Source organism: Leopardus geoffroyi, chromosome E2, assembly GCF_018350155.1.
Source record: "Leopardus geoffroyi isolate Oge1 chromosome E2, O.geoffroyi_Oge1_pat1.0, whole genome shotgun sequence".
NCBI classification, from domain to species: domain Eukaryota; kingdom Metazoa; phylum Chordata; class Mammalia; order Carnivora; family Felidae; genus Leopardus; species Leopardus geoffroyi.
This window is the reverse complement of record NC_059335.1, coordinates 6391553-6410080: the sequence shown is the minus strand read 5'-3', so window position 1 is coordinate 6410080 and position 18528 is coordinate 6391553. Positions and strand designations below refer to the sequence as shown.

The 18528-nt window shown below is 50.1% G+C and overlaps 1 protein-coding gene across 1 annotated transcript in view; it reads left to right on the top strand.

Annotated features, from left to right (window-relative positions):
• PPP2R1A (protein phosphatase 2 scaffold subunit Aalpha) overlaps positions 1-18137 on the top strand; it is a 37902-nt gene extending 19765 nt beyond the window's left edge. The window contains exons 4-15 of the mRNA XM_045440470.1: positions 1299-1531; positions 2405-2552; positions 2655-2810; positions 4794-4908; positions 5016-5086; positions 5524-5658; positions 12556-12729; positions 13008-13068; positions 13670-13824; positions 14806-14948; positions 17422-17513; positions 17667-18137. Of these exons, the coding sequence (XP_045296426.1) occupies positions 1299-1531; positions 2405-2552; positions 2655-2810; positions 4794-4908; positions 5016-5086; positions 5524-5658; positions 12556-12729; positions 13008-13068; positions 13670-13824; positions 14806-14948; positions 17422-17513; positions 17667-17683 (1500 nt within the window). The 3' untranslated portion in view covers positions 17684-18137. The remainder of the gene's footprint in view (positions 1-1298; positions 1532-2404; positions 2553-2654; positions 2811-4793; positions 4909-5015; positions 5087-5523; positions 5659-12555; positions 12730-13007; positions 13069-13669; positions 13825-14805; positions 14949-17421; positions 17514-17666) is intronic.
• The last annotated feature ends 391 nt before the right edge of the window (positions 18138-18528 follow it).

Below are 18528 nucleotides of genomic sequence, written 5' to 3'. Positions count from 1 at the left end.
AGATTTTTAAATTTTTGTTTTTATTGTGGTAGAATATATATGATATTTACAAATTTAGCCGTTTTTAACTGTACAGCTTTGTGGCATGGAATGTATTCACATTGTGGTGCAGCCATCACCACCATCTGTCCTCTTCCAAAACCGAAATTGTCCCCGTTAACCAGCATCTCCCCATGTCCCCTCTTCCCCTGCCCCTGGGACCCTCCTTTGTACTTTCTGTCTCTATGAATCTGGTGACTCTAGGGTCTGCATATAAAGGAATCCTACAACACATGGCCTTTTCTGACTGCCCTGTTTTGCTAGGCAGAAGGTCTTCAAGATTCATCCGTGGGGTACCGTGTGTTGAATGAGATGTTTGACCTATAAACACCTGGCCCTTTTCGGCTGCTTTTGGAGAACAATAGATATGCTTTTACCAGCTGTGTTTTCCTGCCAAGCTAGTTGATGAAGCCGCCCTCCCCAGCTCTGCCGCTTTCCCTCCTCCCGCCCATCATCTTTGCTCCTTATTTCATTCTGTTGCCTTCCTGGGCCCTGGAGGCATTTCCATTTATGATGTCTTCCTGACTTTGACATGTGTCCAAGTACACTGGACTTTAAACTGCAGGCCTCCACACCTTTATTTGCGCAGACTAGAGTCACTTAAGTCTCCCTTCATCTGGTCAGTAATTGCCAAGTTCCCACCCTATCCGAGGAGCTCTGCTGGGCTCTGGGGACATAGGGATGAACCAGTCAGACATCCCTAAAGGAGCTTGCCCCCTCCAGGCTTTACGGTCCCCGGGCCCAGGTTCCCCAGTGATGTGAGCTGCTGGGGGCAGTCGTCTAACAGAAACCACAGCCGTGCTTTCTACTTTCTGTCTGTGTAAGCTCAGGAGCCTGGTGGCCCGGTTTGGGTCCTGGCTTGTAGCTAGCACTAGTATGGGTAAGTGATTTAGCGTGTCGGTGCCTCAGTTTCCTCTTCTGTAAAATGAAGACAGTCACGGGACCTACTTCATAGGCTTCAGTGAGTTAGAGCCAGCATTGTCCCCTCCCCCCATCCTAAGTTGTGCGATGCAATGGCCCTGTTTAGGACACCCAGCAAATAGACGTTCAGTCAACATCTGTGACTATCCCTGCACTTTGAGAGCTAATGACAACTACGGCCACCTGCTCAGAAAGTGTTGGGTATAAATGTGAGGTCCGTGGCTTTCACCGAAGCACCTTCAAGGGCCTTGGAGGAGATGCGCGAGCAGCATGAGGCGGGGCTTGAGGCTGGGACAGTGGGGAGGGACCCTGCAGTGACCTTGTACTCTCTGCCACAGCCGCCCCTGGAGTCGCTGGCCACGGTGGAGGAGACGGTGGTGCGGGACAAGGCGGTGGAGTCTTTGCGGGCCATCTCACATGAACACTCGCCCTCTGACCTCGAGGCCCACTTCGTGCCGCTGGTGAAGCGGCTGGCGGGTGGTGACTGGTTCACCTCCCGCACCTCAGCATGTGGCCTCTTCTCTGTCTGCTACCCCCGTGTGTCCAGCGCCGTCAAGGCAGAACTTCGACAGTGAGTCCCAGCCTCGCCCTTAGCGTGGACCCCTTCTGTCAGCTCAGCCCCCCTCCCCCACCCGCCCCTGAGAGCTGGTGTCCCCAGGCCTGGTCCGGACACAACCTCATGCTCACTTAGGAAATGGAGAAATGAGAGCTCCTTCCTCCCGTTGGGTGTGTAAGGATTTACAAGAATTACCACGTACAAAGTGCTTAGAATGGAATCTGACTCATAAAAGCACTCCACCCGTGCTGTGTGATGCTGTCTTCGCCTGCCCTAGGTCCAGAGCCCTCATACATACGCTGGCTCAGTTTGGCTGCCTCCTCCACCCTCCTCCCTTAGTCTTGATACCCGAGAGAATTTCTTGTATGTAAGACTCTCCTGGAACAGTTCACAAAAATGCTTCGAATTGGATTAAAATCTCCCATTACCATGTGTTCCTGTCCTTGAGCAAGCTCAGGCCCTGAGCTCTTACATGACAGCATACTGATTGACAGCTAGCCACACGTGCTTTGTGTGTGTGTGTGTGTCCACGTGTGTACGCTTCCCCCATGCATCTCTAATTGGAGCAGTCACTCCTGAAAAGTAAAACCTTTGAGGGGCCGCTGACCAGCCCCTTAGCTCAACAGCTTTATATGGTCATAATGATATAATCACCTTCCATGCACTGGAACTTAACTATGTGCAGACTGACTGCTCTGCTTTCACCACGTTATCACCCTGTGTGGTAGGAAGTATCGCCGTCAGCTCCATTTTGTAGGCCTGGGAACACTCGGGAGAGGGGTCCTGACTTGCCCAGGGTCATGCAGGCAAAGCCAGCTGCTGTTTTCACTGTATACTGCTGTGAGATCTAGGGATTCCTTCCTCCCGAGCCCCGTTTCCAACCCCCAGGTACTTCCGGAACCTGTGCTCAGATGACACCCCCATGGTGCGGCGGGCCGCAGCCTCCAAGCTGGGGGAGTTTGCCAAGGTGCTGGAGCTGGACAACGTCAAGAGTGAGATCATCCCTATGTTTTCCAACCTGGCTTCTGACGAGCAGGTGGGTGCTCCCCAGCCTCCTCCCCCTCCAAACAGTGTCTACAAGGAATCCCAGAGCTAACGGGCCTCTGCCTCCCTCTGCCTGCTCCAATCCTCTCCCCAGGACTCGGTGCGGCTGCTGGCGGTAGAGGCGTGTGTGAACATCGCCCAGCTCCTGCCCCAGGAGGACCTGGAGGCCCTGGTGATGCCCACCCTGCGCCAGGCTGCCGAGGACAAGTCCTGGCGTGTCCGGTACATGGTGGCCGACAAGTTCACAGAGGTGAGTGGGGACTGTTGACGTCTCACAGATGGGGAAACTGAGGCCCTCAGAGGGGAAGGAGCGGGGCCACATACAGGAGCTGGGGTTTTAGTTAATTCCAATGGAGTCATCAGGTATTTGAGCATGAAGATCTCTGATCATCTGGCTGGGTCTCCTTTCACATGGCCAACCCGGTTGAGTAGTACTGGCAACTTGAAGTGCTGTGTTGGGAAGGATTCTGAAGCCAAGTTCAGGTTCTGCAGAGAGCCATAAGAGCAGAGGAACGGTAGTACCTGTGTACTGTTGACCTAATTGAACTTTGTCCTTTTAAAAAGGGAAGGCATAGCCTGTATTAGTTTTGGGGGCTGCCATAACAAAGTACCACAGACCGGGTGGTACTTTATTCCCTCACTGTTCCTGGGTGCCGGAGGTTTGAAATCAAGGTGTCCTCTGGGGTGGTTAATCTGAGGCTTCTTTCCTCGGCTTGTAGATGGTCTTTTCCTGTGTCTTTGCATGGTCTCCCCATTGTGCATGCCTGTGTCCTAACCTCCTCTTATAAGGATTCTGGTAATTTTGGATTAGGGCCACCTTAATAACCTCTTTAAAAATCCTGTGTTCAAATGCAGTCAACTTTGTGAGATAGTGACGGGTTAGGACAGTTCAGCCCATAGCACAGCTCAAAACTTGGGTCAGAATGACCCCACTGGGCAGACAGAACAGGGACAAGATCCAGTGTCTCTGACTCTGAGGACAGTGCTCTTTCCATGGAGACCCAAGTTTGCTTTTCCCACCATCATGTTTGTTGACCACCAGCTCTTTTCTGGCTGCTGGGGATCCAGTGAATTCGCATTCCTGGCCTCCATGGGGCAGGCAGTCTGAAGGGGAAGGTCTACTGAGGTAGAGGGAAACGGTGCCCAGGCCGACAGACACGCATGAGGCACTGAGAACAGGAGGTGGTGCTGCAGCTGGTTCTAGAAGATGGGTGGGTGGGAGCTGGGATAGGAACTGTGTCCCAGCAAAAGGACAGCATGCACACGGCCCTGGGAGGCCAGAGCCAGTGCGAGGGGCAGCATTTGGGGCTCACTCTTGGGGACCCCATGTGAGGGAAAGCCAGAGAGAGGCTCAGGGTCTGACCTTGGGTGCACTCCACCCCATGGCTCCCTGTTCCTGTAAGTGTGTTTCTTTCCATGGTGTTTGTGGAAGGACTGGGAGGCTCCGGATAATATTTCCCGGGACCATCCACGTTCCCCATGAAGATGTTAGCACGTGGCCACACCCTGGAGGCTCAGCACCATGGTTAAAGACAATTCTTCTGTCCTTGGCTTCTGGACAGCATGAACTGGATCACACTGGGTTTTAGATAAAAGCTCAGCAAAGGCAGGGATTTTACACTATTTGAGCAGCGCTTGGCCTGCAAGAGATCCTCAGTAAATAGCTGTTATGTGGAGAAGAGGCAACATTTGTTCCAGGTAGCATTAGGCCCTTCAGAGTTTTTGTCTGTCCCTCTCTTGGTCATGAACTGTCCTACTTCCTCCTAGGGCTTCAAGAGTCAGGGGATAGGCAGGGCCTAGCGGGCCTTCTTCCCCCTTAGTGTGTATACATTTATTTTCATTAGAAAAATAATTCATCTTCTGGTAATTTGAAAAATACAGATGAATATAAATTAAAAAGCAAGAGCCATCACATGACTGGAATGTTTTTTGGTGGGGGGAGAAAACCCCACCCCAAATAGCTTGAGTGGTAGAGATGTGTTACCATTCTTAATGCAGACAACAGCGCTATGCGGTAGGTAGTCTCATGGCCCTCATTTTGCTTTTAAGGAAACGGGCTCAGAGAGGCTTGGAGACTTGGCCCGGCTCACCCTGTGGTGCTGGGATTAGATCTCAGCAGTGATTCTAAGGGCGCACTCTTACCCTCACTTCTGGTGCCTTGAACTTTGATTCTGGTCTCAATTGCCCAGAGTACCTGCCCAGCTGTCTCACAGCCCCTGCTTTCTGTCTGCAGCTCCAGAAAGCAGTGGGGCCTGAGATCACCAAGACAGACCTGGTCCCCGCCTTCCAGAACCTGATGAAAGACTGTGAGGCCGAGGTGAGGGCCGCAGCCTCCCACAAGGTCAAAGGTTGGTGCTGGCGACCAGAACACAGCAAATGGATGGGTGTCTGAGGGGTTTGAGGTAGAACCAGATGTCAGGTTTCACCTTCTTCTGCCTCCCTTCTTCTTCCACAGAATTCTGTGAAAATCTCTCAGCCGACTGTCGGGAGAATGTGATCATGACACAGATACTACCCTGCATCAAGGTAATGGAGTTTGGTGGGAGGATTAGGGGAGATCTGAGTCTGCTAAAGGGATGGAGATGGGGCTTTATGGACATCCAGACGCAGATAGTCCCCAGCCTTCTGGGGCCAGGCAGACTTGGGTTGGAAGCAGTTGGGTTTCCTGAGTGCAGGCAGAATCTGAAGCTTGGGGCCGAGCTTGGAGGTGGGAGTGCTTCCTCTCAAAAGTCCCAAGAGCCTTGGGATTGGGTGGAGGCTACTGGGAACATGGAACTCTAAGCAGGTGGGACAGGTAAGAAACTGCCGTGTAGCTATGTGCCCTAAACCGTCCCTGCTCCATGCGGGAGATGGGCAAAAGCAGGCCATGGCTCAGGCCTCTTAGGAAGTGGGAGTCTGCTTGGCCATTTGCTGCTGCGGGGGTTGTCCTGATCCTGTGGCTCCCCTTTCCCTGTCCCCCCCAGGAGCTGGTGTCAGACGCCAACCAACACGTGAAGTCAGCCTTGGCCTCCGTCATCATGGGCCTCTCCCCCATCCTGGGCAAAGACAATACCATTGAGCACCTCTTGCCCCTCTTCCTGGCTCAGCTGAAGGATGAGGTAATGGTGCCGGGAAGGCTCTGAGCTCTGTATTGGCAGAGGTGACAGGTGGGTCAGCTGCTTTCCTAGATTGGTCTGGAATCTCCTAGAATCTCAACAGACACCCAGGTCCCGAATGAGTTGGATATTGGTGGGCACAACGGAGTGTGTGTTCACTCATTCACTTATTAGGCAATGTTTTGCATGCCCTTGCTCTGTGCTAATTCTTTCTCTGGGGATCAGGGACACCAAAAGAGACTAAGACAGTTTCACTCCTCAGAGACCTTCAGAGACTGACAGTGGAGAGAGGGAGATGGGCAATCCCATGATCACATAGGTGCTGTGATAAGTTCATGTCTTTTAGGATTTAGGCAAAGATGCCGTAATAAAGACCCCCAAATACAGTGGCTTATGTAAGATAATTTTCTTACAACAGTTCAGAGCTAGGTGGGTCCTACATGAGGGGTTACCTCTGCTGACCTCCACACTCTTTGGGTCTGAGGCAGCTGCTCCAATCTTCACCATCCCCAGCCAGGATGAAGGCAGAAGGTATTAGACAACAGGAAATGTGTGGTCCTTGTAAGAGGGCACCCACCAGTCTGTTCCACGCCCCACACGCCCCACTGGCCAGAGCCAGTCACTTGACCACACCTTGCCATTCATTTGGGCTGGAGTACAGAAGATGAGAGTGCCAGGCGGGGGCTAGACAGGTTGTGGGGTGACAGCCAGGGAAGGAGTTTGGACTTGAACTATGGGCATCACAGATGTGGGTGCCAGAAAGGAACCCTGAGGCTACTGTCAAAGAAAGATTGCAGCATGGAGGCCAGAAGAGGTGCAGGGAGACCAGACTGGTGGGAGAGGAGGTGTGGCTACAGAGATGGGGAAGGTCTATGTGGAGGGGGTTGGTTTGCAGGCTCCCTGGTTCCTGTCATGGTGGTGACCAGGCAGACGGTGAGACTCTTTAGTGCTTTGTGACTTCCTCGTTGCCAAAGGCCTCTGTCTCCCTCTTTCCCTGCCCTCCCCGCCCTTCCCCCAGCACACACAGTGCTAGGAAATCGCATCAGATTTGAGTCCCCTGCCACTCCCCCAAAATATCACATTATTAAATTCCTCTATGATGGGATAATCTCTCAGCCCCAGAATTACAAATCAAATTTGTACAAATTACAAATTCAACAAATCTTGTGTTGAAGACTGTGCACCTGCTAAAGAAAAGCTTAATAATCTTACTGTTGATCATTTATTTGTGTCACTTGTTACAGTTCAAACCAGAATTCATTTTTATAATGACTCAAATTTTATGACCTAAGTGAAGTGCTTCACACACACGTTTTCTTTTATAAGCATGCTTTTTGTAGCTATAGCTTGTTACAAATATAGTTTGTATTTGCTTCTGATGCTTAAGTGGAGACAGCTTGGCTGGTGAGCGTTGGCTTCTGTGTCCTTTTAACACCTCACCAGGGTCTCGAGGAGCATTTTGCTTCCTGGCATCAAAGGGAGCTCCACATTCAGCTTGCGTGTGAAGGTGAGCCCACCTGTGCTACAGCAGTGCCACAGCTAGGGCCGGTTTCTGCACCGGCTTCGCCTTCAGCAAGTGCTACGTGATGGTCCTGTTCCCGCAGCCGTAGTGTGCCCCAGGGCAGCTTCTCTTGCAAAGAAGACAAGACCCATCATGATTTTCTTTGTCTTTTTCCTTTGTATTTTTTTAAAATATTTATTTAATTTTGAGAGGGAGAGATCGAGCATAAATGAGAATCCCAAGCAGACTCTGCACTAACAGACCGACATGGGGCTCAAACCCACGAACTGTGAGATCATGGCCTGAGCTGAGACTGAGTCAGACTCTTAAAACCAACTGAACCACCCAAGTGCCCTGACCCATCGTGGCTTTCTTGGTGTGCGATACTTATCTGGCTTGTATCTGGAATTTCAATTCTAGACCTGTAAACTTTACATTTCATACTTGATAAGATTTATAAACTTACCCAAATAAAAAGGGCCTTTTTCTGGGTATGCCTAAACAGAGGTTTTTAAATTTTTTTTTTTTTTCAACGTTTATTTATTTTTGGGACAGAGAGAGACAGAGCATGAACGGGGGAGGGTCAGAGAGAGAGAGAGGGAGACACAGAATCGGAAACAGGCTCCAGGCTCTGAGCCATCATGAGCCATCAGCCCAGAGCCTGACGCGGGGCTCGAACTCACGGACCGCGAGATCGTGACCTGGCTGAAGTCGGACGCTTAACCGACTGCGCCACCCAGGCGCCCCTAAACAGAGGTTTTTAAATGGTTTAAGCCATCGTATTTGTATCTTCTCTTGTGTTCAGGACACTGGCTTGTGCAGCAGGGGCTCAGAGATGACCTCCCAGGAGCTGGGCAGGCGCTAGCCCTGTACAGTCCAGGCCTGCTGAGTTAACCCTTCACTGCACACACTCACTTGGTTTATTGGTTCATTTCTACGCCTTGTTCTTTTGTTTGCTTGTGTTTTAACAAGGAAATAGTTTTTTTGCCATCCCTGAGGGTAAGTGGTGTCTGTGGGAAAGCCTTCATCTGAGAAAGGCCTCTCTTGTCTCTGGTCTCTGGCTGACACGGAGTCTCAGAATTGTACCTGACCTTTTCAGATGCCCCAGCGAGGGTTGCTCTTGAGCTGTGGCCCGGAGTTCTTCTGGGCTTTCTGAGATGGCTGGTGCTCCACATCAGGGAATGACGTGGCAGCGGGGGGAAGGAAGCCTGTTGACAGAGGAGGCTTAGGTCGGCTCCTGTGCTGCTGCAGAGCCCAAATCCAGTTAGACGGTGTGCTTTGTTGGGGGCCCATTTCTTCCTTGTCTCCAGAGGTGAGACTCCCAAGTAGGCACACACCATATTTTTCCATCCTTAGAATTGTGTATGGCTAACCTTCGGAGAAAGGAAATCGGCCCATTCACTGTCGGGACATTTCCGTTCACATCCCTGGATAAGTGCTAACTCCCCTAATTTTTCATCGTGTTTGAAAACTGAGGCCAGACTCCTCACATGGGTCTCCGCTCAGTGCAGGAAGGCCATCACAGTGGTTTTATATGCATTTCAAATGTCTTTTATTCAAATTAGCCGTCAATCCAGTTAGTTTTCAATTTATTCAAAGAAGAAATTTCCCTCTCTTTTGGGTGTTACAGATGCCTTCATTCCAAGTGGGGAAATGCACAAGGCTCTCTCCTCTCCCTTCCCAGCCCTGACTCTGACCGCATCTTGGTCCGCTCAGTTGACTTGAATCATCCTCATTACTTTCCCCTGGAGTAGATTGTGACTCATGTACGTCTACACTAACGCGCTTTTTCTAACCTGGGGTTAGGATGGCAGACAGGGCAGCTCCCGCTCCAGGAATCTTTCTCAACGTTTATTTATTTTTGGGACAGAGAGAGACAGAGCATGAACGGGGGAGGGGCAGAGAGAGAGGGAGACACAGAATCGGAAACAGGCTCCAGGCTCTGAGCCATCAGCCCAGAGCCCGATGCGGGGCTCGAACTCACGGACCGCGAGATCGTGACCTGGCTGAAGTCGGACGCTTAACCGACTGCGCCACCCAGGCGCCCCTCCAGGAATCTTTCTTAGGAAAAGAAAGAAGAACAGGTATAGTCTCTCGTGTAAGTTCAGGCTTTTAAACAACTGTCACAGGAAAAGGACACCAGCAGGGTGGACAGCACTGGAATAGTTCCTCCCTTCCTCAGCATCCTTGGCTCGAGAAAGAACTGAATTAATACCTTGTAGGGAGGGAAATGGTGTTGGTTCTGAGAGTTCTTTAGCCGTTGGACTGGCCGGCCGTAAACTGGCTGTCTTCTGTTCCTAAATGAGACCTTACAGTGTTTGATAAAGAAAAGATGTGCTCGTAGGCAGGGCCTCCGGGGATTCTACTCTGGAGTTACCGGCCAAGCCATGCTGTCCTCACAGCAGTGGCTGTACCCGTCACGGCTGCTGCATCTACGTCCCCACCTCCATGCTCAGGGTCAGCGATAGGCTAGAACAGCCTTCTGCCCAGAAGATCTGTCACACTTGTGGTTGCTGTTGATCAAAGTGAATGGATAAAGTCAGTGAGGGAGCAGGTGCACAGGAGACCCGGCACGAGCCCCCAGATGTCCTCTCCTTGCAGTCCTATGGACGGCGCTTAAATCTCCCACAAGTGATGTGTGACCGCGTGTTGCCAACCAAGGAAGCTCACTGAGCCTTGGTTTCCAGGGATTTGATAGAGGGGTTGGTCAGATAGCCAAGGAATGGAGCTGCCTGCATGGCTGACCTCAGTTACTCTGTATCCAGCCCCTCCAGAGGTCAAGTTGGTACCTCATGGCCCACGGCCCTCCCTGTAAGTCATGTTGTTAGAGTTGTCTGCCCGGCATGGCCCAAGCTTCCCAGGTGACCACAAAGACGCTCTCATCAGACAGGATATTCTCCCAGGAGCTGGTCAGGGTCCCAACCCTTGTTTGGAACATGCCCAATTGGATCTGGATCGACCTGGATCTGCGGAGTTAAACCCATTATGGCACTGTGTACTTGTTTACTTGGTTCATTGATTCGTTTCTTACTAGGTTCAGGTTACAAAGAACTACTTGTGACGTTTGCCATCTGGGAACATACGATTTGGAACAAGGTTCTAGTAGGGCTTCTGTTTTTTGTTTTTGTTTTTTAAATTTGCAAATTTTTTTTCTTTTCAAATTTCTATATAAATTCTAGTTAGTTAACATATAATGCAATATTAGTTTCAGGAATAGAATGCAGTGATTCGTCACTTGCATACGGCACCAGGTGCTCTCACAGGTGCCCATCCCCCCACCGACCTCTTTCCATCAACCCTCAGTTTGAGTCTCTCATGGTTTGTTTCCCTCTCTCTTTCTCCCCTCCCATATGTTCATCTTTGTTTTTGTTTTTTAAATTTTTTGTAACGTTTGTTTATTTTTGAGAGAGAGAGAGAGAGAGAGAGACACAGCATGAGTTGGGGAGGGGCAGAGAGAGAAGGAGACACAATCTGAGCTGTCAGCCCAGAGCCTGACATGGAGCTCGAACTCACAAACCGTGAGATAATGACCTGAGCCAAAGTTGGACATTTAACCAACTGAGTCATCCCAGCACCCCCATCTGTTTTGTTTCTTAAATTCCACATATAAGTGAAATGGTACGGTATTTGTCTTTCTCTTGACTAACTTCTTTCACTTAGCATAATACACTCTAGCTCCATCCACATTGTTGCAAATGGCCAGATTTCATTCTTTTTCATGGCCAAGTAATATTTCATCTATACTTATATGCCACATCTTCTTTATCCGTCCATCAGTTAATGGACATTTGAGCTCTTTCCATACTTTTGGCTATTGTTGACGATGTTGCTGTGAACATCTGGGTGCATACACCCCTTCGAATCTGTATTTTTGTATACTTTGGATAAATACCTAGTAGTGCAATTGCTGGGTCATGGGGTAGTTCTATTTGTAACTTTTTTTTTTTTTAATTTTTTTTTTTTTTTTTTCAACGTTTATTTATTTTTGGGACAGAGAGAGACAGAGCATGAACGGGGGAGGAGCAGAGAGAGAGGGAGACACAGAATCGGAAACAGGCTCCAGGCTCTGAGCCATCAGCCCAGAGCCCGACGCGGGGCCCGAACTCACGGACCGCGAGATCGTGACCTGGCTGAAGTCGGACGCCCAACCGACTGCGCCACCCAGGCGCCCCTCTATTTGTAACTTTTTGAGGAACCTCCATACTGTTCTCCACAGTGGCTGCACCAGCTTGCATTTCTACCAACAGTGCGAGAGGGTTTCCTTTTTTCCGCATCCTCGCCAACATGTTTCTTATGTTGTTAATGTGAGCCATTCTGACAGGTGTGAGGTGGTATCTCATCGTGGTTTTCATTTGTATTTCCCTGATGATGAGTGGTGTTGAGCATCTTTTTGTGTGTCTATTGGCCACCTGGATGTCTTCTTTAGAAAAGTGTCTCTTCATGTCTTCTGCCCATTTCTTCACTGGATTATTTGTTCTTTGGGTTTTGGGCTTGATAAGTTCTTAATAGATTTTGGATCCTAACCCTTTATCTGATATATCATTTGCAAATATCTTCTCTCATTCTACAGGCTGCCTTTTAGTTTTGTTGACTGTTTCCTTTGCTGTGCAGACTTTTGTCTCGATGAAGTCTAAGTAGTTCATTTTTGCTTCTGTTTTGATTAACAATAACTGTGTTTATGTGCCTTTTCTTTTAAGTTGTTCTCCTCCTTTAGGGAAGTAGGTGGGGTACATGTGTTTGTGTCTGTGTATCTCATAATATATATGTGCATGTACTTACATAGTTATAAGTCAGCGCTCATAGTATCGGTAGTCAACAGGCAGCTGAAAGTGCATTCCTTCAGCAGAAGTGTATTGAGTGCCTGCTAAGGGCCAGAGACTCTGCCGGGTCCTGGAGACATAAGGATGAATGAGACTTACTCCTTACAGAGCTCAAAGACTAGCGGGAAGAATAGAAGTCATAGAAGTGATACTAATGAGCTCCCGCACATCACGCCTCTTGCGGATCAGACGCCAGCAGGCACTTTAATGGTCTCAACCACCCTCGAGGCAAGATGTATGTTTCCCTGTCACAGATTAGTATCCAGGGAGGCCCTGTCCTTTGCTGCCGGGCTCACAGCTGCCACACAGCAGAATGGGAATGTTATCACGTCTGTTCTTTCCAGAGCACCATATTTTTGCAGTAATTGCTGCCAGTTCTTCAGAACAGCTAAGCATCTCTTATGCTCTGTGGTGAGATTCAAAAAGCTGCTCACGTAATGTGCTTGCTGAGGAGGAGCTGGACTGGGCAGTAGCAGGCCCTCGGGAGGTGGTGTGGCTTCTAGGGAGTTGATGCTGTGCGGCTCTATGAGCTGTCTTCTGGGCCAGGTGCATCCTCTTAGACCCCCATCCTCCCCTCAGTGCCCGGAGGTGAGGCTGAACATTATCTCCAACCTGGACTGCGTGAATGAGGTCATTGGCATCCGACAGCTGTCCCAGTCCCTGCTGCCCGCCATCGTGGAGCTGGCCGAAGACGCCAAGTGGCGGGTGCGGCTGGCCATCATCGAGTATATGCCCCTGCTAGCCGGACAGCTGGTGAGTAAGGCGGCCTGGAGTCAGGCCTTGTTGTGTTCAGCGTGTCCAGGACTCTCACAGTGTCACCAAGGCCCCCGAGGGCTGTCTGGGGAGTAAGAGGAAGGGGCATGGGAAATGGGGCTGTAAAGGTGAAGAGACTTCCGTTAGAACAGAGAAGGGAAGGGAGTCCCCCAGGGGAAGCTGAGGAGTATCCGATGTGTTTGGGTGGGTGTGTTTCCCTGTGTATCACTGGAAACTCCCCAGTCTCCTTTGATTCCTTCTCTTTTTTTCTCCTGCAGGGGGTAGAGTTTTTTGATGAGAAGCTCAACTCCTTGTGCATGGCATGGCTTGTGGATCATGGTGAGTCCCTCCGGCAGGTGGGGGAGGATGTTGGTGCTCCAGGAAGGATGGACTCGGCATTGACTGGGGCTTGCAGGGGTGTGGAGTCACTGCCCCAGGCCATCTGCCGCTTATGTGGACCAGCTCCCTTTTTAGAATCCTGGATAAGGGCAGGGTGGGAAGGGAAACAGAGCAGATCACCCAGGGGCGACCTGGCCCGGTACAGTGTAGAGAGTGCCAGGGCGGCTGGGCAGGTGACTCGGGCTAGAATCCTGCCCCTGGCTGCGGAAACTCGAGCACACTCCTCTGTGAAATGGGTGAGAACTGCTCATTGTTTTCACTGAGGTAAAAGTGTTTGTTTGTTTCACTGCCATTCTAAGTATTAGTTACTAAATAATTTGCTTAGGCATATCAGTTTACCCATCTGTAAAAAGGTGGGTAGTGGAAGCTGTGTCTTGGAGCTGTTGGGAAGATACTGCACGAAAAGAAACCGCACTTTAGCAAGTAGCACAGGCTTTGCTTCACCTGCAGCCCGGCACCCAGGGCTGCCCGGTCAGCAGTAGCGAGGGACTGCTCCCTGCCCGCTCAGCCCTTCGCCTTCTGAATCCCCGCCCTTTTGCAGTCTATGCCATCCGTGAGGCGGCCACCAGCAACCTGAAGAAGCTGGTGGAGAAGTTTGGGAAGGAGTGGGCCCATGCCACTATCATCCCCAAGGTCTTAGCCATGTCTGGGGACCCCAACTACCTGCACCGCATGACTACACTCTTCTGCATCAATGTGAGTGCCCCCACCTGCCCACTGGCCTGTCCCCCAGGGAACTGAGAGTACCTGGGAGAGGAGGGATGGCCGGGGTCCTTAGGAAGACATCTGGCTCGGGAGTGGGGACGTGGTAGAGTTGGGGGCGGGGAGGAGGGCAGGGATGGGTCCCTGGGGAACTACAGGCCGGGGGTAGGGACCTGCATGGGGGAAACCCAGGACCGGGGAGGTTTGGCCTGCTGAGCAGTGACTGCCAAACCTTTCGGAGCATCCCTCTTGTTGTCTATAAGGTGTACGTGTATATTTACATATGATACATCGTTTATGTGTGCAAGCTCTAGAGTCAGACCTACTCATTAATTCTAGTTCTGCCATAGATTAGTCATAGGCCTTGGGACATTTCCCAACTGCTCAGTGTTTCAGTTTTCTTACCAATAAAGCACTCATCCTGTTAATCACAATACCTTACTCAGGAGGTTGTAAAGATTAATCTGGCCATACACACACAGGGCTTAGAACAGTTGTGTTATGTGGAGCAAGGGCTCCTTTCTAGTCACTTAAGTAAACCATCCACATAGCTAGAAATTAAAAGATAGAATTTAACAACATATAAATATAACTGAGTGTTCCGTTGATTTCTTCCCACATCTCACTTTGGAAACCATCACACTAAGGAAAGCATCCTGGGGTTAGGAATCCAGGCTCATCCCCAGAAGATAGAGGGAAGTCTGAGGATGGGGAGATGGGACCAGGACAGTCTGAGCTGAGGGTTTCCAGGATAGGGAGACAGTGGTATTAAGGTGTTAGGAGGGCGTTAGTAGAGATGGCAGCCTCAGGAGAATAAACTTCCAGAGTGAGTGAACCTGGGCTCAGAGGCTCCCATGTTGCTCAGCGACACCCTCAGGCGTGATGATCACTGAGATGGCCTGGTCAGAGGAAGGAGGAAATGGGAGTTAGCCATGAGCTTAGTATAATCACCTCTCTGTCACTCACGGCCCCCAGGTGCTGTCTGAGGTCTGTGGGCAGGACATTACCACCAAGCACATGCTGCCTACAGTTCTGCGTATGGCTGGGGATCCTGTCGCCAATGTCCGCTTCAATGTGGCCAAGTCCCTACAGAAGATAGGGCCTATCCTGGACAACAGGTGAGGTCTGGACCCTCCTTCACACACCGGCGGGGCTGATTCTAGGCATCTTAATCTTTGACCTTTGAAGTTGGAGCTTAGGGTTGGAGACCCAGCGTGGCTCTTGCTGTGTAAGCCTGGCCGGTCTCTTCATCTTCCCAAGGTCTTAGTTTCCTCAGATGTGGAATGAGAATTCCCATGGCCCACCTCATAGTGGGAGGGAGGCAGTAGGATGGCAGTTGTGTGTATACTGGTAGCAACAGGAAAGAAAATGAAATTAGCAAGTTTTAATTATTTTTGAATGTGTGTGTATGTGTATTCTTATTGCATCAAACCCATCAGATATCAAGGAATAAATTTAATAAAAGATGTAGAACATTTTTAGTGAAAACTATAGAACATTGCTTTGAGAAATTAAAGATTCACTTAATATTCTTGGATGGAATTGTTCCCCAAATTTATGTATACATTCAGTATAATCTCAGTCAATCTTAGCAGGTTCTTTATTGAAAAATTGACAAGTTGATTCTGGAATTAACAGAAACGAAAAGATCTGGAGTAGCAAAAGTGGTCCCCAAAAAGAAAAAAGTTGGAAGACTTCTAATACCAGATACCAAGACTTATGATACCATGGTAATTAAAAAGTGAGGTGTTGGCACAATAATGTAGCCCAATGACCCAGAATCAAGGGCACAGAAACAGACCTGTGTGTATATAACAGTAGGTGCTACTGCAGTTGAGGAGTGAAATGTAGGTATTTTCATAGACAGCCCAGTCAGTTGGATATGCATGGGGGGGCGGGGGGCGGGTTCCCACTTCAGTGTGTAAGCAAATTAGAGATCATCGACCATAATCAGAAAAATAAAAAAGATTTTAGAAGAAAATTTGGGACAAGATCTTTAAGACTTAACAAAGATTTATTAAATTGCTCAGATTTGTTAAATAGCTCACCAGGGGAAAAGGTTGGTGTGTTCTCCTTGATTGAAAAGAACTTCATTGAAAGAGAACATTATGAGGGGTCCCTGGGTGACTCAGTTGGTTAAGCGTCCAACTGTTGACTTTGGCTCAGGTCATGATCTCAGGGTCGTGAGATCCAGTCCCATGTTGGGCTCCACGCTGGGTGTGGAACCTGCCTAAGAGTCTCTCCCTCTCCCTCTCCCCCTCCTCCACTGCCCATGCCCCCTCTCTCTCAAAAAAAGAAACACATTATGAGAGTAAAATGGCAAGCCACTGATTGGGAGGATTGGGGGTAATACCTATTTCTGACTAAGGATGGACTCATGCAGACTACTTTCCTACTAATCAATAAGACAAACCCCCAAGAAAGATATGGGCAAAACCGACTTGAAGACGCACTTCTGAAAGATCTCCTTGTAGCCATTAATATGTGACAGGGTGCTCAACATCATCAGCCATCAGGAAATTGCAAATGAAAATACACCCCAGAATGGCTTAACCTGAAAAAAATTCAGGGTCATTCGGCGTTTGTAGAATGGCTGGAACTCTCATACACAGCAGGTGAGGCCGTGAGTGGCATATAGGTGCAGTCACTCTGAAAACTGGTAGAATCCAGTGGAGCCAAGTGTAAGTACACTGTGAGCCAGCACAGCACGTCCATTCCTGGAGAAACGAGTGCTTATTTGTAGCAAAAGGACGTTCGTGGTAGCTTTATTCATATTAGCCACGGAATGGAAACATTCCCAAGTGCCCACCGGCAGTGCAGTGGATAAAATCGTGGTTTATTCATACTGTGCGAGACTGTCTTGAGCAATGAAGACGCCTGCTCTACTTAACACAGGTGATTCTCACCAGCGTCATGTTGAGTGAGAAGCCGGACCCAGGGAAACAGCCTGTGATTCCACTTCTGTCAAGTTCAAAAATAGGCAAAACAGATCTAGATGATAGAAGAGAGAATGGTAGTTATGTGGGGCAAAGGAACGGTTCTGTTAACTGCAAGGGGACATGCCTTCATTTCCCCAAACACTTGACTTGCTGTGTGGGTGCATTTCCCAGGGGCCCTTACTGGAGAGTAGATACCTCCCCCTTGGCTCCTGTTGGGCCAGGTACTTGTCCTTCAGCACTTGATATGTCTCTGTTAATTATCGTCAGTTTGGTCTGTGTCTTCCTCCTCGCCCAAGCCCTTGCCACGGGCAAGGCTCAGGTGTTGGATTTACCACTCTGCTCACACCTAATGCAGAGTAGGCCTCAGTAAATATGTTAAATAAAGACATGCATTTGCTGAGCCTCTGAGACTTGTGGGTCCTGTGATTCTCTGCCCCACTTTCCCAGACTGACTGATCTCCCTTTGTCTGTTCTGGACCCCCAAGACCTCTGTCCTAGTTTGTTAGACTTCCAGCCCGCAAAGTCATTTCATCTCTGGGCACACGTGCGTGTCTGTATCTGAACCCCTCCTTGCCCAGAAACCCTCTGCCTCCCTCACGCCCCCAGCCTAGGTTGCCTCACCCTTTCCCTCGCCTTTCCTTTCTCCTTCCAGCACACTGCAGAGTGAAGTCAAGCCCATCCTAGAGAAGCTGACCCAGGACCAGGATGTGGATGTCAAGTACTTCGCCCAGGAGGCTCTAACTGGTAAGGCGTGAACTCAGACACCCCAGCGGGAGGGTGGTGTACAAGGACGAGCCTAGGCCTGAGAATAGCAGCTCCTGGGAGGGAGAGATGCAGAGCAGTTGGGGGCAGAGGACTAGCTGTGGTTCTGACTCCCTCCTGTTCCTGTTCCCCCAGTTCTGTCTCTCGCCTGATGCTGGAAGAGGAGCCAACGCCGGCCTCTGGTGTTCACCCTCCCCCCCCAAGTCCCTCCCTCAGGGAGACGGTGGGGGGCCTTTGGCTGTCACTCCCTGTGCATGGTCTGACCCCAGGCCCCTTCCCTCAGCACGGTTCTTCCTCTCCCCAGCCTGGGAATCCGACTTCTTGCTGTCCACCTCCCGAGGGGCTTGGGGAGCCCAAGGTGGGACAGGGCAGTGACCCTGGGAGGAAGGGGCCACTTCCATCCGCAGAGATGTGAGTGTCCAGGGTCACTGGCTCCGGCTGCTGTAATGGGGACCCCCTACCCCATCTTCTCCACCTCCTTTCTCCCTTTCTCCCTTCCTTCCTTCCTCTCCCCACCCCCCTCAGTGGTTTTTTTGTGTGTCGACTGTGCCGTTTTTATTTTGTTCCTTTTTTCCCTTTTCACAGAGAAATAAAGGTCTAGAAATAGCTGGTCCTCTGGTTTTAGTCACTACCATGGAGGAGGGTTGCCACACCAAGGCCATGCTTTCTCCCACTCTCTTTGGGGAAGACCTAATTATTGGGCTTGGGATTTCTCTGGGGAACCACCAGGAGGGTAGCTGGCTTGCAGGGTAGAGAGGGTCCATGAGGTGTCTGTGGCCAGCAGAGGCCTGGCTGCAGCTTAGACTCGCAGACATCAGCCAAGTATGTGGTGGTTCATAGCAGGTGCCTTGGAGCCAGACTGCCTGGGTCCAGATCCCAGTTCTTTTAGAAATGGCTGTGTGACCTTGATTGAGTAGGTTACCCAGTTTCCCCAAGCTCAGTTTTGTACTTTGTAAAATGGGGAAAACGGTAGAGTCGAGATTGCAGTGTGAGGACT